This window comes from Macaca thibetana, chromosome 13, assembly GCF_024542745.1.
Source record: "Macaca thibetana thibetana isolate TM-01 chromosome 13, ASM2454274v1, whole genome shotgun sequence".
In the NCBI taxonomy this organism is placed as follows: domain Eukaryota; kingdom Metazoa; phylum Chordata; class Mammalia; order Primates; family Cercopithecidae; genus Macaca; species Macaca thibetana.
In genome coordinates this window covers 68876262-68895518 of record NC_065590.1, presented here as the reverse complement: position 1 = coordinate 68895518, position 19257 = coordinate 68876262, and the positions used below count along the sequence as shown (strand labels likewise).

Here is a 19257-nt window from a genome sequence, read left to right as displayed (position 1 = left end):
GTAGGTATATCCTATAAAGTAACCTGTACTTGACATATTGTAGATATATGAGAAAATGACCAAACATAATTTTACATAATAGTTTTTAGAATAATGGCTTTGGGATCAAATTGCCTAGTCTGGAATTTAAGCCTTGCCACTTACTTTGAGTCTCATTTCTTCAACTACCAAGTTGAAATACAATTATCACTGCACAGGGTTATTTCTGAATACTAAGTAAGATAATGCCTGTTAAATGCTTAGTAATGAAAATATCTAGAATTCAGATTCAAAAATCGTTACATCATAAAATAGTATGTGCATCTTAATGGAAGAACACATCATCATTTATGAAGTACTCTTGCCAAAAGAGTGTCAAACCTGAGTCTGATGAAGTCTCTAGATTCAACTAACAACTTACAGAAGATTCACAGAACACAGAACATGTAAAACTACAACAATGGGATGCAATCAGCAAATCCAGAGTGGGAAACCCTATAACCAACATCAGTATCTTCAACAATAAACTGCCAAGAAAGAGAGAGGGAGGAAGGGAAACCTAAAATGCATTAAAACACATTAAAGACAACCAATCACAATGTGGACCTCAGCTGGCTGGATTCAAACTATTAAAAAAAAAAAACAAAAACAAAAAGCAGTTGAGATGGCCAGGCACGGTGGCTCACACCTGTAATCCCAGTACTTTGGGAGGCTGAGGCGGGAGGATCACTATAAGTCAGGAGTTCGATACCAGCCTGGCCAACATGGTGAAACCCCTATGTCTACTAAAAATACAAAAATTAGCCAGGCGTTGTGGTGCACACCTGTAATCCCAGCTACTTGGGAGGCTGAGGTAGGAGAATCGCTTGAACCCACAAGACAGAGGTTGCAATAAGCTGAGATCACGCCACTGCACTCCAACCTGGGAGACAGAGAAAGACTGTCTCAAAAAAAACAAAAAAATAACAAAATACAAAAGCAGTTAAGGCAAATTGAAAATTGAACACTTACAAGACATTTTATAATGTTAAGAAATTATTTTTATGATAATTGTTGTAATGTTCAAAAAAGTCCTTATTTTTAAGAAACACATACTGAAATATTTATAAATTAAATGATTTCTGGGATTTACTTTGAAATAATACATCAGGTGTAGAGTGAGTTGTAGCTGAAATGAGATTGGAATTGATAAGTGCTAAAAATTGTTTAGTAGCTGGGCATTTATTATTGTCTACTTTTACATGTGTTTATTAATAAAATTCTTCGTAATAAAGTTTTAAAAAGAAAAAACAGGAAATGGTATAAAAGTAGAAGCAACTCTATAGAGAATTAAGAATCCTTATCTAAGAGAATTCAGTAATAATAGCTATCACCATTACTTAGCATCAATATCACAAGCACTGTGTTTAGTTTCATGTATGTAATTCTACTAAATTAAGTTTTGACCGTTGTAAACTGATTCCTAGAATTCAAACTATTTTTACAACAGCCAGATGTGACAATCTAATCAGCATTTTTCTGTTTTTTCAGTTCCTACTGACACTGGAACAATCTATTTCACTTTGAAAGGGTTTAACTAAAATTATGCAGCCATGAAAAAGAATGAAATCATGTTCTTTGCAGCAACATGGATGCAGCTGGAGACCATTATCCTAAACAAATTAATGCAGGAACAGAAAACCAAATACCACATGATTTTACTTAAAAGTAGAAGCCAAATAAGGGTACTCATGGACACAAAGATGGCAACAACAGACAATGGGGAGTACTAGAGGAGAGAGGGAGGGAGGGGGCAACGGTTGAAAAACCATTGGGTACTATGCTCAATACCTGGGTGACAAGATCAATCGTACCCCAAACATCAGCATTAGGAAACATACCCTAGTAACAAACCTGCACATATAGCCCCTGATTCTAAAATAAAAGTTAATTTTTATTTTTAAAGTAAATAGTTTGAATTATAACTCAAGTATAAATGAGCCCACACTGATATAAAGGATTGAATAAATAAATAAACCAGGAGAAGATATAACTCTTCCCAACAGAAGAATCCTAAATAATATATTTAGATGCCTTCCTTTTATCAGAAGGTAGAGCTTAATCCTCCTCCTTCCCTATTCTTTGAGGTTGGGGTGGAATTAATGACTAAAAAATAGCAAGTCTGCAGTGGTGAAACCTGGCAAACACAAGCTTAACCAAGAGATGAAGAGTAACATTCCTAGCAGTATCACATGACTATACGCACCCCCAGATACAATGTGATAGGAAGGGTATTTGACCTCAGTAGTATTCTTGCCAAAATCCCATCACCCCAGTCTAACCATGACAGAAATGTAAGACAAACTTAAATTGAGGAACATTCTTCAAAATACCTTACCAGTACTCCTCAAAATAGTCAAGATCGCCAGGCTCCCGCCTGTAATCCCAGTACTTTGAGAGGCCAAGGTGGGCGGATCACCTGAGGTCAGGAGTTTGAGACCAGCCTGGCCAACATGGTGAAACCCAATCTCTACTAAAAATACAAAAATTAGCTGGGTGTGGTGGCAGCCACCTGTAATCCCAGCTACCTGGGAGGCTGAGGCGAGATAATTGCTTGAACCCAGGAGGCGGAGGTTGCCGTGAGCCGAGATTGCGCCATTGCGCTCCAGCCTGGGCAACAAGAGCAAAACTACGTCTCAATTAAAAAAAAAAATTAAAAAAAAAAAAAAAAAAAAAAACAGAAAAAAAAGTCAAAGTCAAGATCATGAAAAAAAGGAAAGGCTGATAAACTCTCACAGACCAGAAGACACTAAGGAGACATGACAGCTAAATCTAGGAATCATATTCTGTATCAGATCCTGTAATAGAAAGAAGGGCACCAATGGAAAAACTGCTGAAGCCTGAATGAAGTCTGGGGTTTAGTTAACAGTACTGTACCAATATTGGTTTCTTAGTTTTGCAAACGTATCACACTAATGATAACATCAGAAGAAACTAGGTAAAGGGAACAGGTATACATGCTCTCTTTGTTATATTTCAATACAAAAAATGTGTTTGAAAACTTAAAAAACATATGACCTCTAATATTGTGTTAAAAATGGAAAGAAAGAAAAAACAACTTTAAAAAAAATCAGTCTGGGCATGGTGGCTCACGCCCGTAATCCCAGCACTTTGGGAGGCCGAGGTGGGTGGATCACCTGAGGTTGGAAGTGAGACCAGCCTGGCCAACATGGAAAAACCCCATCTCTACTAAAAATACAAAATTAGCTGGGCATGGTGGCACATGTCTGTAATCCCAGCTACCTGGGAGGCTGAAGCAGGAGAATCGCTTGAACCCAGGAGGTGGAGGTTGCAGTGAGCCAAGATTGTGCCATCGCACTCCAGCCTGGGCAACAAGAGCGAAACTCCATCTCAAAAACAAAAAAAAAAAATCAGTTGACTAAAAATTGTAATATCAACGCAAAACCCCATCAACAGTTAAATGGATAAGTAAAATGTGGCATAATCATACAGTAGAATATTTAATTTTATTTTTATTTATTTTTGAGACAGAGTTTCGCGCTTGTTGCCCAGGCTAGAATGTGATGGCGCAATCTCGGCTCACTGCAACCTCCGCCTCCCAGGTTCAAGTGATTCCCCTGCCTCAGCCTCCCAAGTAACTGGGATTACAGGTGCCCATCACCACACCCAGCTAATTTTTGTATTTTTAGTAGAGACGGGGTTTCATCATGTTGGCCCAGTTGGTCTCGGACTCCTGACCTCAGGTGATCCACCCACCTCGGCCTCCCAAAGTGCTGGGATTACAGGCGTGAGCCACTGCGCCCTGCCCTCATACAGTAGATTAAGGAAACAAAAATAATGCAAAAACATGGGTACATCTCAAAGTTAGAATGTCAACAAAATAAGCCAAACACAGAATACCTATGGTATGATTTCATTCATGTAAAGTTCAAAAACAGCTAAATGAACCTGTGGTGAGAAGTTCAGAACAGCAGTTACTTTTGCGGGGGTAGATATTAACTGAGAAGGAACACAAAATGGGGGTTGTTCTATATTTTCATCTGGGTGGTGGTAGTAAGGGTGTATACCTATGTAAAATTTCATCAAGCTGTACACTTAAGATTTGTACACCTTTTCTGCATGTAAATTATACTTCAAGGGGAAAAACTTTTTAAGGAAAAGATACATTTATCTAAAGCACACCCCTAAATAAGTAAATAAGAATTAGAAGTGGGGGGGCGGGGCATAGAATACTTGAGTGTAACATTTATTTAGGAGGGGAAAGTCAACATCCCTCCGTGTTGGGAGATCCACTGCTCTCTTCAAAGCTGTCAGACCGAGTCGTTTGCGTCTGCAGAGGTTTCGGCTGGGAGTTATACCTGATGTAAATGATGAGTTGATGGGTGCAGCACACCAACATGGCACAAGTATACATATGTAACAAACCTGCACGTTATGCACATGTACCCTACAACTTAAAGTATAATAATAATAAATAAATTAAAAAAAAAAAAAAAAAAAACATCCCTCACACCAGAACCATACCCACCAATTCTGTCTTTGATTAGATTTTAATCTCCTCTTGTAAAACTACTCACTACTTTCGTCAACTGCATACTTACACACATTGACTCAGGTCAACATTGAAAACTTACACTGTCAGTATGTCACTAGTTTTCTTTCAGCTAGCATACCACCTGTGCAGGCATATAGGTTAATAAAATAAATCCAACTATCCCATTATTTCTCCTTCTTAACTTTTATCTCATAGGAAAAGCATGACCCACCACATCATCAGTGTAGTGGAGGCACATTATCCAAAAATCAGATTATCATTTAAATGCAATTTTTGATTGACAGAATAAGGTGATTTATATCAGGAATTCTATAGGGCAATACTATAAATGAAAGCTAATAAAGATATTTCAGCTTAAAAGCCATTAACTAGATGTACAACCTCGCTCAAGCCACCTTAACTTTTGCAAGGCTTCTGCAACTCCCCCAGGAAAGAGAGTTCCGTTTGCACAGATATGGCAAATATATGACAACGGGGCTGCTACTCCACTCTGAACAGCCACTACTAATGGATCAGAGATGGAAACAGAAATGGCACCTGAGGTGAAACTTATCTGCCATTCCTAGATAAGTGATCTAAGCTTCCCTCCCCTTCTAACTTTCTACTGTCTGTGACCTACTTGCAACAAAATACATTTGCACTGAACAGCTTAGACACAGATAAATACAATATACACAAGCTAACTTAAGGACTTACGGGGACCTCAAAATATAGAAATCTTTTATCATCTTTAAATGTACAGTTTTTAAAAAAATATGTCACTACTTAAACATTTCTGTATTTCAGATGTCAAATTCTAGATCAAGTCTAAATGGGAAACCCTTAGCTGAGCGTGGTGGCTCATACCTGTAATCTCAACACGTTGGGAGGCTGAGGTGGGAGAATCACTTGAGGCCAGAAGTTCAAGACCAGCCTGGACAACATAGTGAGAACCCCATCTTCACAAAAAAATTTAAAGATCAGCCAAGCATTGTGGCGCATGCCTGTACTGCCAGCTACTTGGGAGGCTGAGGTGGGAGGATCACTTGAGCAGAGGAGGTTGAGGCTGCAGTAAGCCATGTTCACACCACTGCACTCCAGCCTGTGTGACAGAGTGAGATCGCGTCTCAATCAATGAGAAAAACTTCAAAATGATTTATCTTTCTCAATGTCCCAAACATGTAAAATATTGTTCTCTAATATAAACTATGTTACTGATACTCGGGTATATTTGAGAATGCCTGAAATGATCCCCATGAAAAAACTTTACTGAAAAGCTTCCTGGAAAAACAAACAAAATGAGAATGTTTACCTTATTTCTTACTCGAAGAGAATGCACACCCAATTACAAATGTACACAGAACTCATAAAGGTGATCATCCTGACAGGTGTTTAGACAATTACATAATTCTGTCAAAGTGTTATTTCTAATAATTCATGTGGCTTCTGAATGTCACAAGTTCCCTATATAGCAATTCCACTAAGTGTTCCACTCCAAAATTTCCAATTCCTTCTCCTGTTCCCTTTCAAACTCCCATTCCCTCAGTCAAACTTGCAATTATCAGAAAAACATTCCAATTCAAGTGAAAAATTTTTTTTCCCCTTTTTTTTTTTCAGGAGAGAAAGAGTCAGGTAGAGATAGGTAAGTAACAATTGTCTGGTACCATCTCAAAGTGAAAACCCATAGAAGGGAAAGAGATTCATCAATTAAAATGTAAGTATCTCCTAAGACCCAATTCTTGTGCCAGGTGCTTGATAATCAACAGAGGGCCCACACCCATGACAGAGATTAAAGTAGCCAGAAAAAAATAAGCAACTAAAGTAATATCAATAAAACATACAACCATGAGTTAGGAAGAGGATGTAATATAGTCCTAAATGTCATGGAAGGCCCCCATGAAAAGATGAGACAAGAATACCATAATATTTGAGAAGAAACATGGCATACTCAAGGAACAGCAAAAACTATAGTTTATTTGACATATGAAGGGCAAGAGATGAGATTCAAAGATCATGGATGCCTGCAGAAGCCACTCTAAGGAGCTGGACTTTATCTCCAAAGGTAATAGTCACTAAAACTAACTTGTCTGAGGAACACAGACACACTTTTTCAAAGGTCTCTACTTTACTCACTGTAAAGGTGGCCAAAAGGAAAGTGTGAAGAAATAACAAAAAGGGAAAGAAGATAAATAGTACTTCAGAGACTTCTAGGATATACTCAGACAACTTAGGTTAGAGCTACAATGCCTGGAACACAGAAGCTCAATCATATGCTTCCTTATGCAGTATATGCAGAAGGGAATTATGGCAATGAAGAATCAAGAGCTCAAACTTACATTACTGTATTGACCAGGAAGTCCTATAAAGAATTATATTTCTATAGAATTAAAAATGCAGTTCTGTCAGCCTGGACAACAAAGTGAGACCCCCATTGCAACAACAACAAAAAAAAAAGTTTTTTTAAGAGTTGGGCAGGGTGGCACACGCCTGTAGTCCTAGCTTCTCGGGAGGCTGAGGTGGGAGGATTGCTTGAGATTGGGAGGTTGAGGTTGCAGTGAGCCATGACCACACCACTGCACTCCATCCTGGGTGACAGAGTGAGACCACTTAAATTTAAAAAAAAAAAAAAAAGATACAGTTCTGGTTTTTGTCTATTTTTTTAACAGGCTTGGTTGGTACTTTTTTCTTTTGAACTGGGTTCAATTTAAAAGACTATTCACCTTGTTATACATGTATCTAAGCATGAAGTCCAGTAGAAATGACTTCCCTTTACGAAAAGCTCCTGCTACAGATACCACTACTATGTTAAGATCTCGTATGTGCTCCTGTAGCAGTATCTGCTCCAAAGCTTCTTCATCAAGTTCAAAGTTATGGTCATCTTCATGAGCAAGAACAATCTGTACTGGACATGGTTTCTTCATAACCTCATCAGAATTTACTAAGTCATCATCTTCATAATTCTCACCTAGAATTTAAAAAGAAAGAAAGTGGTTACTTTAATCCCTACATTACGAACTTTCATTAAGGACCACAACTAAAGCAAAATTTCAAATAAAAAATTGCCCCTTCCCTCATTATATATTATTACAATGTTCCTTTGGATTTCTCACTCCTTCTGTAACAGGACAAAGAATGCTGATAAGATTTCCCACTTGATATGGTTGGCTGTGTCCCCACCCAAATCTCATCTTGAATTGTAGCTCCCACAATTCCCACATGTTGTGGTAGGGACCCAGTGGGAGGTAACTGAATCAGGGGGAGGTTCTCTCCTGTGCTGTTCTCATAATAGTGAGTAAGTCCCATGAAATCTGATGATTTTATGAGAGGTTTCCCTGCACGAGCTCTCTTCTCCTCTGCCACTATGTGAGTGAGATTTGCCTTTCACCTTCCACCATGATTGTGAGACCTCCCCAGCCACATGGAACTGTGAGTCCATTAAACCTCTTTCTTTTGCAAACTGCCCAGTCTCAAGTATGTCTTTACTACCAGCATGAAAATGGACTCATACACCATTATACATACAGATAATAATACTAAATATGGCCTCTATCTCAATGAAGTCCTAACAGCTAAATGTGAACAGCAGCTGTTTTTGAGCCCTGTATTATTCTGTAAATAACTTTTACAACTGTATGCACACAAAAACTAAAGAGGGGAAAAATCAATTTCACCTAATGCTTCAGATCCCAATTTTCCTGTAGGCATCACCTAGAAAATTTACAAACATTACTCTCCTTTATAAACGTTAAAAACGTATATTAAAATTGTTCATGTGGCTGGGTGCAGTGGGTATAATCCCAGCACTTTGGGAGGCCAAGGCAGGTGGATCACCTGAGGTCAGGAGTTCAAGACCAGCCTGGCCAACACGGGGAAACCTCTTTTCTACTAAAAATACAAAAATTAGCTGGGCATGGTAGCGGATGCCTGTAGTCCCAGCTACTTGGGAGGCTGAGACAGGAGAATCACTTGAACCTGGGAGGCAGAGGTTGCAATGAGCTGAGATCACGCCACTGCACTCCAGCCTGGGCAACAGAGTGAGACTAAGTCTCAAAAAACAAAACAAAAAAAAATTATTCATGTTATTTTTCATTCTGAAACCTAAAGAGGAAAATTAGGATTCTAACAAGTTTCCAAAAATGATACTTACAATGAGTCCCTAATTTAATAACAGTAACCTAGTACTACAGCCTCCTCATTAAAGCAAAGCATAGGATTAATGTTCAGTAAAGAACAGTCAGTGACATGCACTTATATCTCAGAATTTCATCTCCCACTGGAGCTCTTTCTTACCAAACACTACAGCCACCACTTTAAGACTACATAGTTCCCCAAAACAGCCATATAAACCCTTCCTTTGTTCACCACAACACACTAAAATTAAGGTAACCTTTGCAGACATAACTTTACTGAATAGTGATGAAGAAGTACAGAAATGTAAACAGCAGAGATAAACTTCCAAAGTCTAGGTTTCTGTTCTTCTTTAAAAAAACACCTAGCTTCAGAGGACACATACCTTGTCTGACTTTCTTCTCTACCAACTGCTTGATCCCATGTAGCAACTAGTTACTCCAGGGGACCTTATCTTCTCCCACATCAAAATTTCTAAGAGACTCCCTCCTTGAGCCTGTCTACTAAGTGTCAGTTTCCACTCTAAGGACACATACGGTATCCACTGTTTTCAATGCAATCAATGACTGTCCTACTCTGAGGAGAAAGCCAGTCCACTGAGGCGTGGTACATTATTAGTCAACAGTTCAATAATACCTTATCCACATAACCAATATTCATAGAGCAAAGATTATATAACTACATTAGTGGATTTTTAATCTTATTACCAAAAGAAGCATCTCATTTCTCTGATTTGCAAGGACTATTAGAGCCTTTACCTCCACATCACAAGGCACCTTTAACTGTATATAGCGAAGTCAACAGCACTATTTCAACATGTGCTGCAAACAATGACAATGCATTATAAAGAGCAAGCCGCTTCAAAGGAGAATCTCTGAAAGTAAAAGCAATCATTATTTAATTAAAGAGGACATTATCACTGCCTGTATCAATGGTATATAGCAACAGTCAGGTATGCTATTTGAATGCATGCAAAAAAGTGAACTTTCCAGGAAAAGTTCCAATACAGATAAATTCTAAGCTAATGCCTCATTAGGTAGGTCCAGATAAATAACAAAACAGGATGCAAATGGTGTAAGTTTCTAAGCTTAATTAGTGGTTTAAGACCATGAACTAGGCAGCAAAACTGCCTCGATGTATGTCACTTAACTTCTCTGCACCTGTTTTCTCATCTGGAAAATGGGGGTGTGTAAAACAAGCATAGCAGTACCTAACTCACAGGGTTGTCATCAGGATTCAATGAGTTAAAATATGTATGCTACACAGTAAGCACCATAGGTGTAAGTTAACAGTAACTTCAAAATAACCAATCCAATAGAAGCTTTTATTTTCCCCTTGAAATGTCAAAATGCTATGGTGATTTTCATTTGACCAGTGTAGCTGTGTACTGACACTGTCATCCACCCATTTGCTCTGGCACAGACCTGCTGGCTGTCCTTGACATACAGAGATACATCTATGCGTCTTTTACTTACCCCTAAATCTAATCAATAACCATCTTCTTAATTTCTTCATTTCTGAATCTCTATTGATAACATTCCTGCACTTGTCACTGCCATCTTATCTCACATTGTAGCACCTAACTGGTCTCCCCCTTCATTAATAATACTCTTGTCCTCTTACCCAATGCAATGTAATCTCCACAGAGTAGCAACTAAATAATATAGTTAAATGTAAAGTTAACCAAGTTACCCTCCTTAAAATCATTGTTACAGAGGACTAATGACTAAAATCCTACACATGCTCTATAAGGTCCCGTACTCACCTCCAATCTCTGTTACCTCATTTGGTGCTATTCTTCTCTTTAAACCAGTGGTCCCCAACCTTTTTGGTACCAGGGACTGGTGTGATGAAAGACAACTTTTCCACAGAACGTGGAGCAGTGGTTTCGGGATAAAACTGTTCCATCTCAGATCATCAGGCATTAGTTAGATTCTTGTAAGGAGCACACAACCCAGATCCCTCACACATGCAGTTCACAATAGGGTTCACGCTCCTATGATCTCACCGCTGATCTGACAGGAGGCAAAGCTCAGGCACTAATTCTCGCTTGCCTGCTACTCACCTCTTGCTGTGCGACCCACTTCCTATCAGGCCACAGACAAGTACCAGTCCAAAGCCCTAGGGTTGGGAACCCCTGGTTTAAACTAGGTAGCCAAGCTAGCCTTTCATCAGATCCTCAGGCTGCTGTTAAGCTCTTTCTAGATTCTGCTATAATATTCCTCTGCCTAGAGTACTCTTCCCTGTGTTGTTTCCTAATCAATTCAGACTTATTCCTTACATCTCAGCTCAAAAGTCACTTTCCAGGAACAAGAATCTTCCCTGAGGATTCCAACCAAGTTTAGTCATCCTATACTCCCCAAATTTTAATCACTTGAATATTTATGTAAGTACATACTTACTAAATGTCTCCCCACTTGGATTGCCAATTTACCACTTAGTTTCCCATCATAAGCAGAAAATAGACAAACAAAAGAAGAAAGCCCTTAAATACCTTACCATGGCTTCCACAGTCGTATGCGATCTGGGCCCAGCCTCCTCTCTCTAGAAGTGAGCAGGGGACCTTATAAAGCATGTTTCATTTTACAACACACTCCTATTCATTCCCGAAGCCTGGACGATCTGGCCTTCTTGTTGTTCCCTGAGGAAGCTAACCCTGTTTCTCACCTTAGAATTTTTGTCGTGTGTTGTCCCCTATCTGGAATGCTCTGTCCTTACAAATTCACATGGTTTATGTTTCCATCATCCAGCTCTTCAGCTCAAAGGTTATCTCCTCAGCGTGGCCCTCCCTGACCACTCAATCTAAATCACAGATCCCCTTCCTTAACACTTTAATGAAACAGCTTTATTCATAGTTCTTTTCAATTCCTAAAACAATCTTTTTTCATTTGTTTAAATAATGTGTACCTTATATCTCCCGCTCCACAGAATGTGTGTGCCACTAAAGTAAGGATCCCAATCACCCCATTAACCATTCTCTACCAGCACCGAGAACAGTGCCTGACACCTAGCCTAGCAGGTGTCTAGTTTAAGCATTTTACTCAGGAGTCTTACATCTGCCCTTCCTTTTTTTTTTTTTTTTTTTTTTTTTTTTGGAGGCAGAGTGCTCTGTCACCCAGGCTGGAGTGCAGTGGTGCGATCTCAGCTCACTGCAACCTCTGCCTCCTGGGTTCAAGCCATTCTCCTGTCTTGGCCTCCAGAGTAGGTGGAACAACAGGCGCCCAACACCTCTCCAGGCTAATTTTTGTATTTTTAGTAGAGACAAGGTTTCCCCATGTTGGCCAGGCTAGTCTCAAACTCCTGACCTCAGGTGATCCACCCACCTCAGGCTCCCAAAGTACTAGGATTACAGGCATGAGCCACTACGTCTGGCCCTGTCCTTACCTAGTTTATAAGCAAATGTGATAATCAAATAGTTTAGGGAAATACCTCTGGCAACTCAAGAGTATTAAGTATATATAACACAAAAATTCCATAAAAATTATGAAGTTTGGCCAGGCACAGTGGCTCATGCCTGTAATCCCAACAATTTGGGAGGCTAAGGAGGGCGGATCACCTAAGGTGAGGAGTTCGAGACCAGCCTAACCAACATGGAGAAACTCCATCTCTAATAAAAATACGAAATTAGCCACGAGTGGTGGTGCATGCCTGTAATCCCAGCTACTCAGGAGACTGAGGGAGGAGAATCGCTTGAACCCGGGAGACGGAGGTTGCGGTGAGCCAAGATTGCGCCATTGCACTCCAGCCTGGGCAACAAGAGCGAAACTCCGTCTCAAAAACCAAAAAAAAAACAATTATGAACCAAGTAAAACACTTTTAAAAAGAACTCAAAAGTAATAACTGCTAAAATATCACAATGACCAAATGTGGAGGTTGGTGATTTTGCTAAAACCAACAAACAGTTTAGTTCTTATTGTAAAGAAAGCATTAGTTGGTTTTTTAGAAGTTTAAGGAAAAAAAAAACCCCACTGGGCAGAAAACCTTTGTTAACTTGAAAATTCACCTACATTAGTTGGCCACAGTTACTATGCGACCAAATTTATTAGCATAGACAAAGACAGGCCTTTCAAATAGACAGAATATGTCTACATATTTGTCACCATTATCTATTCTACAGCCTTTTAAAGAGAAGGGCTAGCAAATAGATTTCAAAGGTATAATGGAGCATAACAATGATGTGATTCACCTGCATCTGTCTACTTACTCCCCATGGTGATTTCTTTACCAAATATGGACTAAATACAGTACTCCATCAAATACTGATATAAGCAATTGAATAAAAGAGACTTGTATGTAAAGTTCATTAGGATACCTGCAAATACTGTATTAGCATTTAGTGATTACCTACAATTAAAAGTCTTTAATTTCGGCACTACACTAAAATTTTAAACTGAAGTTACATCCTGTGTATAAAATAGTGATTTTATTTCCATTTTTCAATGTCAAAAATTTACTGGGAGAAGTAGATTTCAGTCCTCCAGCACATTTTTGTGATTCACAGTTTCAAGTCAGTTCTCCCTACTCTAGCCCCCAAATGGGTCTTTCAAGGTCAAAGCTAAAAGACACCTACAGATGATCACCTGCTTCTCAAATATCTCTCCATACATTAACACTAAGGTACCTACCTAATATCTATTTGCCACAAGGCCTAACAAAAGGAAGGTGTCTTAGTAAAAAGACCTGTGATTGCCAGGGGTTGGGGGACAGGGAGGGATGAACAGGTATAACACAAAAGATTTCTTAGGGCAGTGAAACTATTCTCTATAATACGAAATTGGTTGATACCTGTCACTATACATCTGTGAAAAACCCATTGAATGTACAACCCCAAGAGTGAACCCTAATGTAAAACTATAGACTTTGGATGATGATAATGTGTTAGTGAAGGTTCATCGATTTTAACAAAAGCACCACTGTGGGTGAAATGCTGATGGCGGGGTAGAGTGTGTATATGGAGGGGCAGACAGTATGTGTGAACTACACTTTCGCTTCACTTTGCGGTGAAGCTAAAATTGCTCTAAAAAAAAACAAAAAGTCTATTTAAATAAGACACCTGTCTTTTTGTTGTCTAATCACACTTTATCTTAAATCTGCCAAATTCATACACTCAGCATGTATTCCAACAGCAAAATTTACACTTCAGGGGTGACCTAGATCCATCAGCAAAATTCAAGCTTAATTATAACTAAGATAATAAAAAAGTGCTACATATCTACATTATAATAAAATGTAGCATTAATGTTAGATTACATGAATCCAAAACTAAACTTATAAAAAGAGAACAAAGAATAATTCACCTTTCAAAAGGAATGAAAGGTATATTTTATTATTCACATTCCAAACAAAAACTTGAAACAAATTTTTATGGGAAGTAACCTTGATTCAGTCTATTCAGTCTACTTATAAAAATTAGTTATCCCACAAAAGCTAAGTAATGTGTTAGTGCCTAGTACTTGAACCTCAACATTTATGTTTCATAACCAAGTGAAAACAGTACCTAGGTATTCAAGTTTATTCTAGCACATATTTTTTAGGAGCCTTAAAGAGGTTATACCATGGTTAAATATATTTCTAGGGATTTATTATAAGGAAATAAAGACGCTAATGAAGATGTTCAAGTTTACCAATTTTATTTCTGGGGGCAAAAATTAATGTTGCATACCTCAAAACTGGCAAGTGGCCCAACAGTTATTTTAGCCATATACTAACATATTATGCAGCCTAAAAAACACATTTACACTCTTAAAAAATTATACATACATTATATATATATATATATATATATATATATATATATATATATATATATATATATTTAACTTCTTTTTTTTTTTTTTTTTGAGATGGAGTTTTGCTCTGTCGCCCAGGCTGGAGTGCAGTGGCGTGATCTCGGCTCACTGCAACCTCCACATCCCGGGTTCAAGCAATTCTTCTCTCTCAGCCTCCCAAGTAGCTGGGACTACAGGCACCTGCCACCATGCCTGGCTAACTGTTTTTGTATTTTTACTAGAGACGGGGTTTCACCTTGTTGATCAGGCTGGTCTCAACTCCTGACCTCAGGTGATCCACTCACCTCGGCCTCCCAAAGTGCTGGGATTATAGGCGTGAGCCACTGCACCCAGCCAAAAAATATATGTATTGTTTTAAACAGCATAAAATTGGCCAGGTGCAGCTTTTCAAGCACTGTTTTTCAAGCAATGGACAACAAGCAGCACAAGGAAACTTTCAAGGTGAGTGCCATGATCATTCCCAGCTCTTCGCCTGGGAACAATTTCCTAACTATAGCATGAGGAACTAGAGCACAAAAATCTGAGTTCAAGATTACTAGAGCAGTAGGAATCTGTGAGGCAGGATATCAGAGAAAAAGGATCTATGCAGACATGGAGCCCAGAAGTCCTTGGACAAGGACAACAAGCATCACAGGTGCAGGGGAACACAATACTATGCAACGCTTACCAGAAGGAAGCTACTACAGGGTTGAGAGAGAAACATAAGTCAAACATTACTGAGACGCTTTGGAGTTCTGGCCCAGCCAGAGTGGAAAGAAACATCTATACCTCAGGCATCAAGCTGAGACACTAGAATGGACATATCTTAGAATTGAGGGTCAAGTTCTAGAGTAAGGCCTACTGACAATCCATCCAATCAAAGTCTAAAAAAAACCAAGACTTGAAAAGATCTGCAAGCAAGGTACACAGTTTGGAAATTTAGTACCACTAAGTCAGGGAGATTTCCTCTAAGCTTTCCACAGAACCACACTAACGAAGTATGAAGCAAAGCCAAGGTCAAGATCCATCAGTAATTAAACTACTTGCCAAACCAAAAACAAGGTAAGAGAATTCAAAATCTCTACAATGCATAACATTTAACATACAGTATATAAATCAGAAATTACTAGACATACAAACAAAGAAGGAAATGGAGCCCATAGTCAAGAAAGAAAAGCAGTTAACAGTACCAATTCTGCCATGACCCAGATGTTGAATTTAGCAGACAAACGCTTTTAACCAGATACTGTAAATATGTTCAAGGACTTACAGGAAAATAAAGTCTTAATAAATAAATAGATGAGGAGTCTCAGCCAAAAAACTACAGAAACTATTAAAAAAACAAATGAAAATTCTAGAACTGACAAGTACAGTAATTAAAATGAAATACTCACTGGACGGACAGCAGCAGACTATAGGTAACAGAAGAAAGTTTGTAAACTTAAAAAGAGATCAAAAGAGATTTTCTAATCTTAAGTACAGAGAGAAAAAAGAATAAAGAAAAACTAAGAGAGTCTCAGGACCCTATGGAACACTAACCAACGTGCATTTAGAATCCCAGAGGAACAAAGTGAGGCTGGAGCTGAAAACATATTTGAAGAAGTAATAGTCATAATGTTACCAAAATTTGATGACAGAGATTTACAGGTCCAAAAAGCTCAGCAAACCTCCAGTATACAAAGAAAACCACATCAGCCAGACTGCTAAAAACCAAAAACCAAAGATAACAGGACACAGAGCAGAATAATTCAAATAATTATTATATAGTCATTTAACAAGTATACACTTATTATACAGAGCAGAATAATTCAAATAACCACTTCTTATCACATCATCACTGAAGCACTGAAGGCCAGAGGACAAGGGATTGATAGCTTTATAGCGTTTCAAAAAAAGTGTCAACCTAGACTTTTATATTCAGTGAAAATGATCATTCAAAAATGAAAGTAAATAAAGACAGCAAAAGCAAAGAGTATGGCCGGGTGCAGTGGCTCACACCTGTAATCCTGGCACTTTGGGAGGCCGAAGTGGGCAGATCGCAAGGTCAGGAGATTAATACCATCCTGGCCAACATGGTGAAACCCTGTCTCTACTAAAATACAAAAAATCAGCCAGGCGTGGTGGTGCACACCTGTAATCCCAGCTACTTGGGAGGCTGAGGCAGGGGAATCGCTTGAACCCGGGAGGCTGCAGTGAGCCAAGATCGTGCCACTACACTCCAGCCTAGCGACAGAACAAGGACTCCGTCTCAAAAAAAAAAAAAAAAAAAAAAAAGCAAAGAGTATCTGTCATCAGCAGATGTGCATTACATGAGAGCTATATAATGTTCTTCAGGCTGAAATGAAACATTATCAAATGGAAAGTCTCTTTATTCTTTCCTATTGCTCTGAATCCAAAATAGTAAATAGATACAAACATAAAAGACTAGTTCTTTCCTCCAACTAATTTCCTTAAAAGATAATTGATCAATATGGGGTTTATAAAGAATGTAGAAGTAGAAAATTTTAAAAGACATGTTACGAGGCAAAGTAAATGAAATTACACCCTAAGGTTATGATTTTAAAGTGGAAAGTGGTAAAACTTTGATTCTAAATAGACAGATATATTAAAGATGAGTATCATTAGCCCTACCTAGAGCAATGGCTTTAAAACAAACAAAAAAAAAAAGTATAGCTTAAAAAGCCAATAAGGGGCCAGGTGTGGTGGCTCATGTCTATAATCCCAGCACTTTGGGAGGCCAACGCAGGAGAATCACCTGAGGTTGGCAGTTCAAGACCAGCCTGACCAACACGGAGAAACCCCGTCTCTACTAAAAATACAAAAATTAGCTGGGTATGGTGGCACATCCCTGTAATCCCAGTTACTTGGGAAGCTGAGGCAGGAGAATCCCTTGAACCCAGGAGGCGGAGGTTGCAGTGGGCCAAGATTGCGCCACTGCACTCCAGCCTGGGTAAGAAGAGTGAAACTCTTTCTCAAAAACAAAAACAAAGCCAATAAGGAACCAAAATAAAATACTAAAAAATATTCAATGAACCCAAAGTAAAAAAATAAGAACAAAAGACAAAAGAGATGAATGAAAAACACGCAAGATGGCAACCTTAAACCCAACTAAATTCAATAAATACATCAAATATAAATACACTAAACACTCCAATAAAAAGGCAGAGATTGTCAGATTGGGTAATAAAAGCAACACTACATACTGTATTTTTTTGTTGTTGCTGTTGTTGTTGTTGTTGAGATGGAGTTTCGCTCTTGTTGCCCAGGTTGGAGTGCAACGGCACAATCTCAGCTTACCGCAACCTCTGCCTCTGGGTTCAAGCAATTCTCCTGTCTCAGCCTCCAGAGTAGCTGGGATTACAGTTGCCCTCCACCACGCCCAGCTAATTTCTGTGTTTTTAGTAGAGACAGGGTTTCATCATATTGGTCAGGCTGGTCTTGAACTTCTGACCTCAGATGATCCACCCACATCGGCCTCCCAAAGTGCTGGGATTACAGGCGTGAGCCACCACGCCTGGTCATACTATATTTTAGAGGTGCCCTTTTAATAGAAAGACAGAGCTTGGTTCAAGCAAAAGTTTCAAAGTAAAAGGGGAAAAGGTATACTATACAGACATTAATCATTAAGAAAGCTAAAGTAGCTACATAAACATCAAAGCTGGCTTCAAGACTAAAAGCATTACCAGATATAAAATGTGTACTCATCAGAAAGCTATAATAATGCCAAGTAAGAAACTCGAAATACATGAAGCAAAAATTCCGAGAACTAAAAAGAAAAATAGATAAATGCATAGTCGCATTTAGATGTTTTCTTTTTTTTTTTTTTTTTTTTTTTTTTTTTTTTTTGAGAGTCTCCCTCTGTCAGCCAGGCTGGAGTGCAGTGGCGTGATCTCGGCTCACTGCAACCTCCACCTTCCGGGTTCAAGCAATTCTGCCTCAGCCTCCTGAGTAGCTGGGATTACAGACGTGCACCACCACGTCTAGCTAATTTTTGTATTTTTAGTAAAGACCAGTTTCACTATGTTGACCAGGCTGGTCTTGAACTCCTGACCTCAATGACCCACCCACCTCGGCCTCCCAAAGTGCTGGGATTACAGGCATGAGCCACCATGCCTGGACACATTTGGAGAATTTAACAACTCTAAGCAATCAATATAACAAGAAAACAAAAAATTACCATTAAGAATATAGAATAGTGCCAGGCGTGGTGGCTCACAACTGTAATCCCAGCACTTTGGGAGGCCGAGGTGCGTGGATCACGAGGTCAGGAGATCAAGACCACGGTGAAACGCCATCTCTACTAAAAATACAAAAAATTAGCCGGGTGTGGTGGCAGGCACCTGTAGTCCCAGCTACTCGGGAGACTGCGGCAGGAGAATGGTGTGAACCCAGAGGGCGGAGCTTGCAGTGAGCCAAAATTGCACCACTGCACTCCAGCCTGGGCGACAGAGCAAGACTCTGCCAGGCCGGGCGCGGTGGCTCAAGCCTGTAATCCCAGCACTTTGGGAGGCCGAGGCGGGTGGATCACGAGGTCAGGAGATCGAGACTATCCTGGCTAACATGGTGAAACCCCGTCTCTACTAAAAATACAAAAAACTAGCCGGGCGTGGTAGCGGGCGCCTGTAGTCCCAGCTACTTGGGAGGCTGAGGCGGGAGAATGGCGTGAACCCGGGAGGTGGAGCTTGCAGTGAGCTGAGATCCCGCCACTGCACTCCAGCCTGGGCGACAGAGCAAGACTCCGCCTCAAAAAAAAAAAAAAAAAAGACTCTGTCTCAAAAAAAATACATATATATACACACACACACACACACATATATATGTGCGTGTATATCTATATAGCATAGACAG

At 39.3% G+C, this 19257-nt stretch overlaps 3 protein-coding genes across 3 annotated transcripts in view; 2 read left to right on the top strand and 1 right to left on the bottom strand.

The window, feature by feature from the left end:
• Nucleotides 1-19257, top strand: part of MORN2 (MORN repeat containing 2) — a 1051609-nt gene that overhangs the window by 489332 nt on the left and 543020 nt on the right. The window lies entirely within an intron of this gene.
• Nucleotides 1-19257, top strand: part of GEMIN6 (gem nuclear organelle associated protein 6) — a 470738-nt gene that overhangs the window by 10086 nt on the left and 441395 nt on the right. The gene's annotated exons all lie outside the window — the stretch shown is intronic.
• Nucleotides 1-19257, bottom strand: part of ATL2 (atlastin GTPase 2) — a 79550-nt gene that overhangs the window by 40409 nt on the left and 19884 nt on the right. Inside the window, exon 2 of the mRNA XM_050753380.1 lies at nt 7234-7478. Within this exon, the coding sequence (XP_050609337.1) occupies nt 7234-7478 (245 nt within the window). The remainder of the gene's footprint in view (nt 1-7233; nt 7479-19257) is intronic.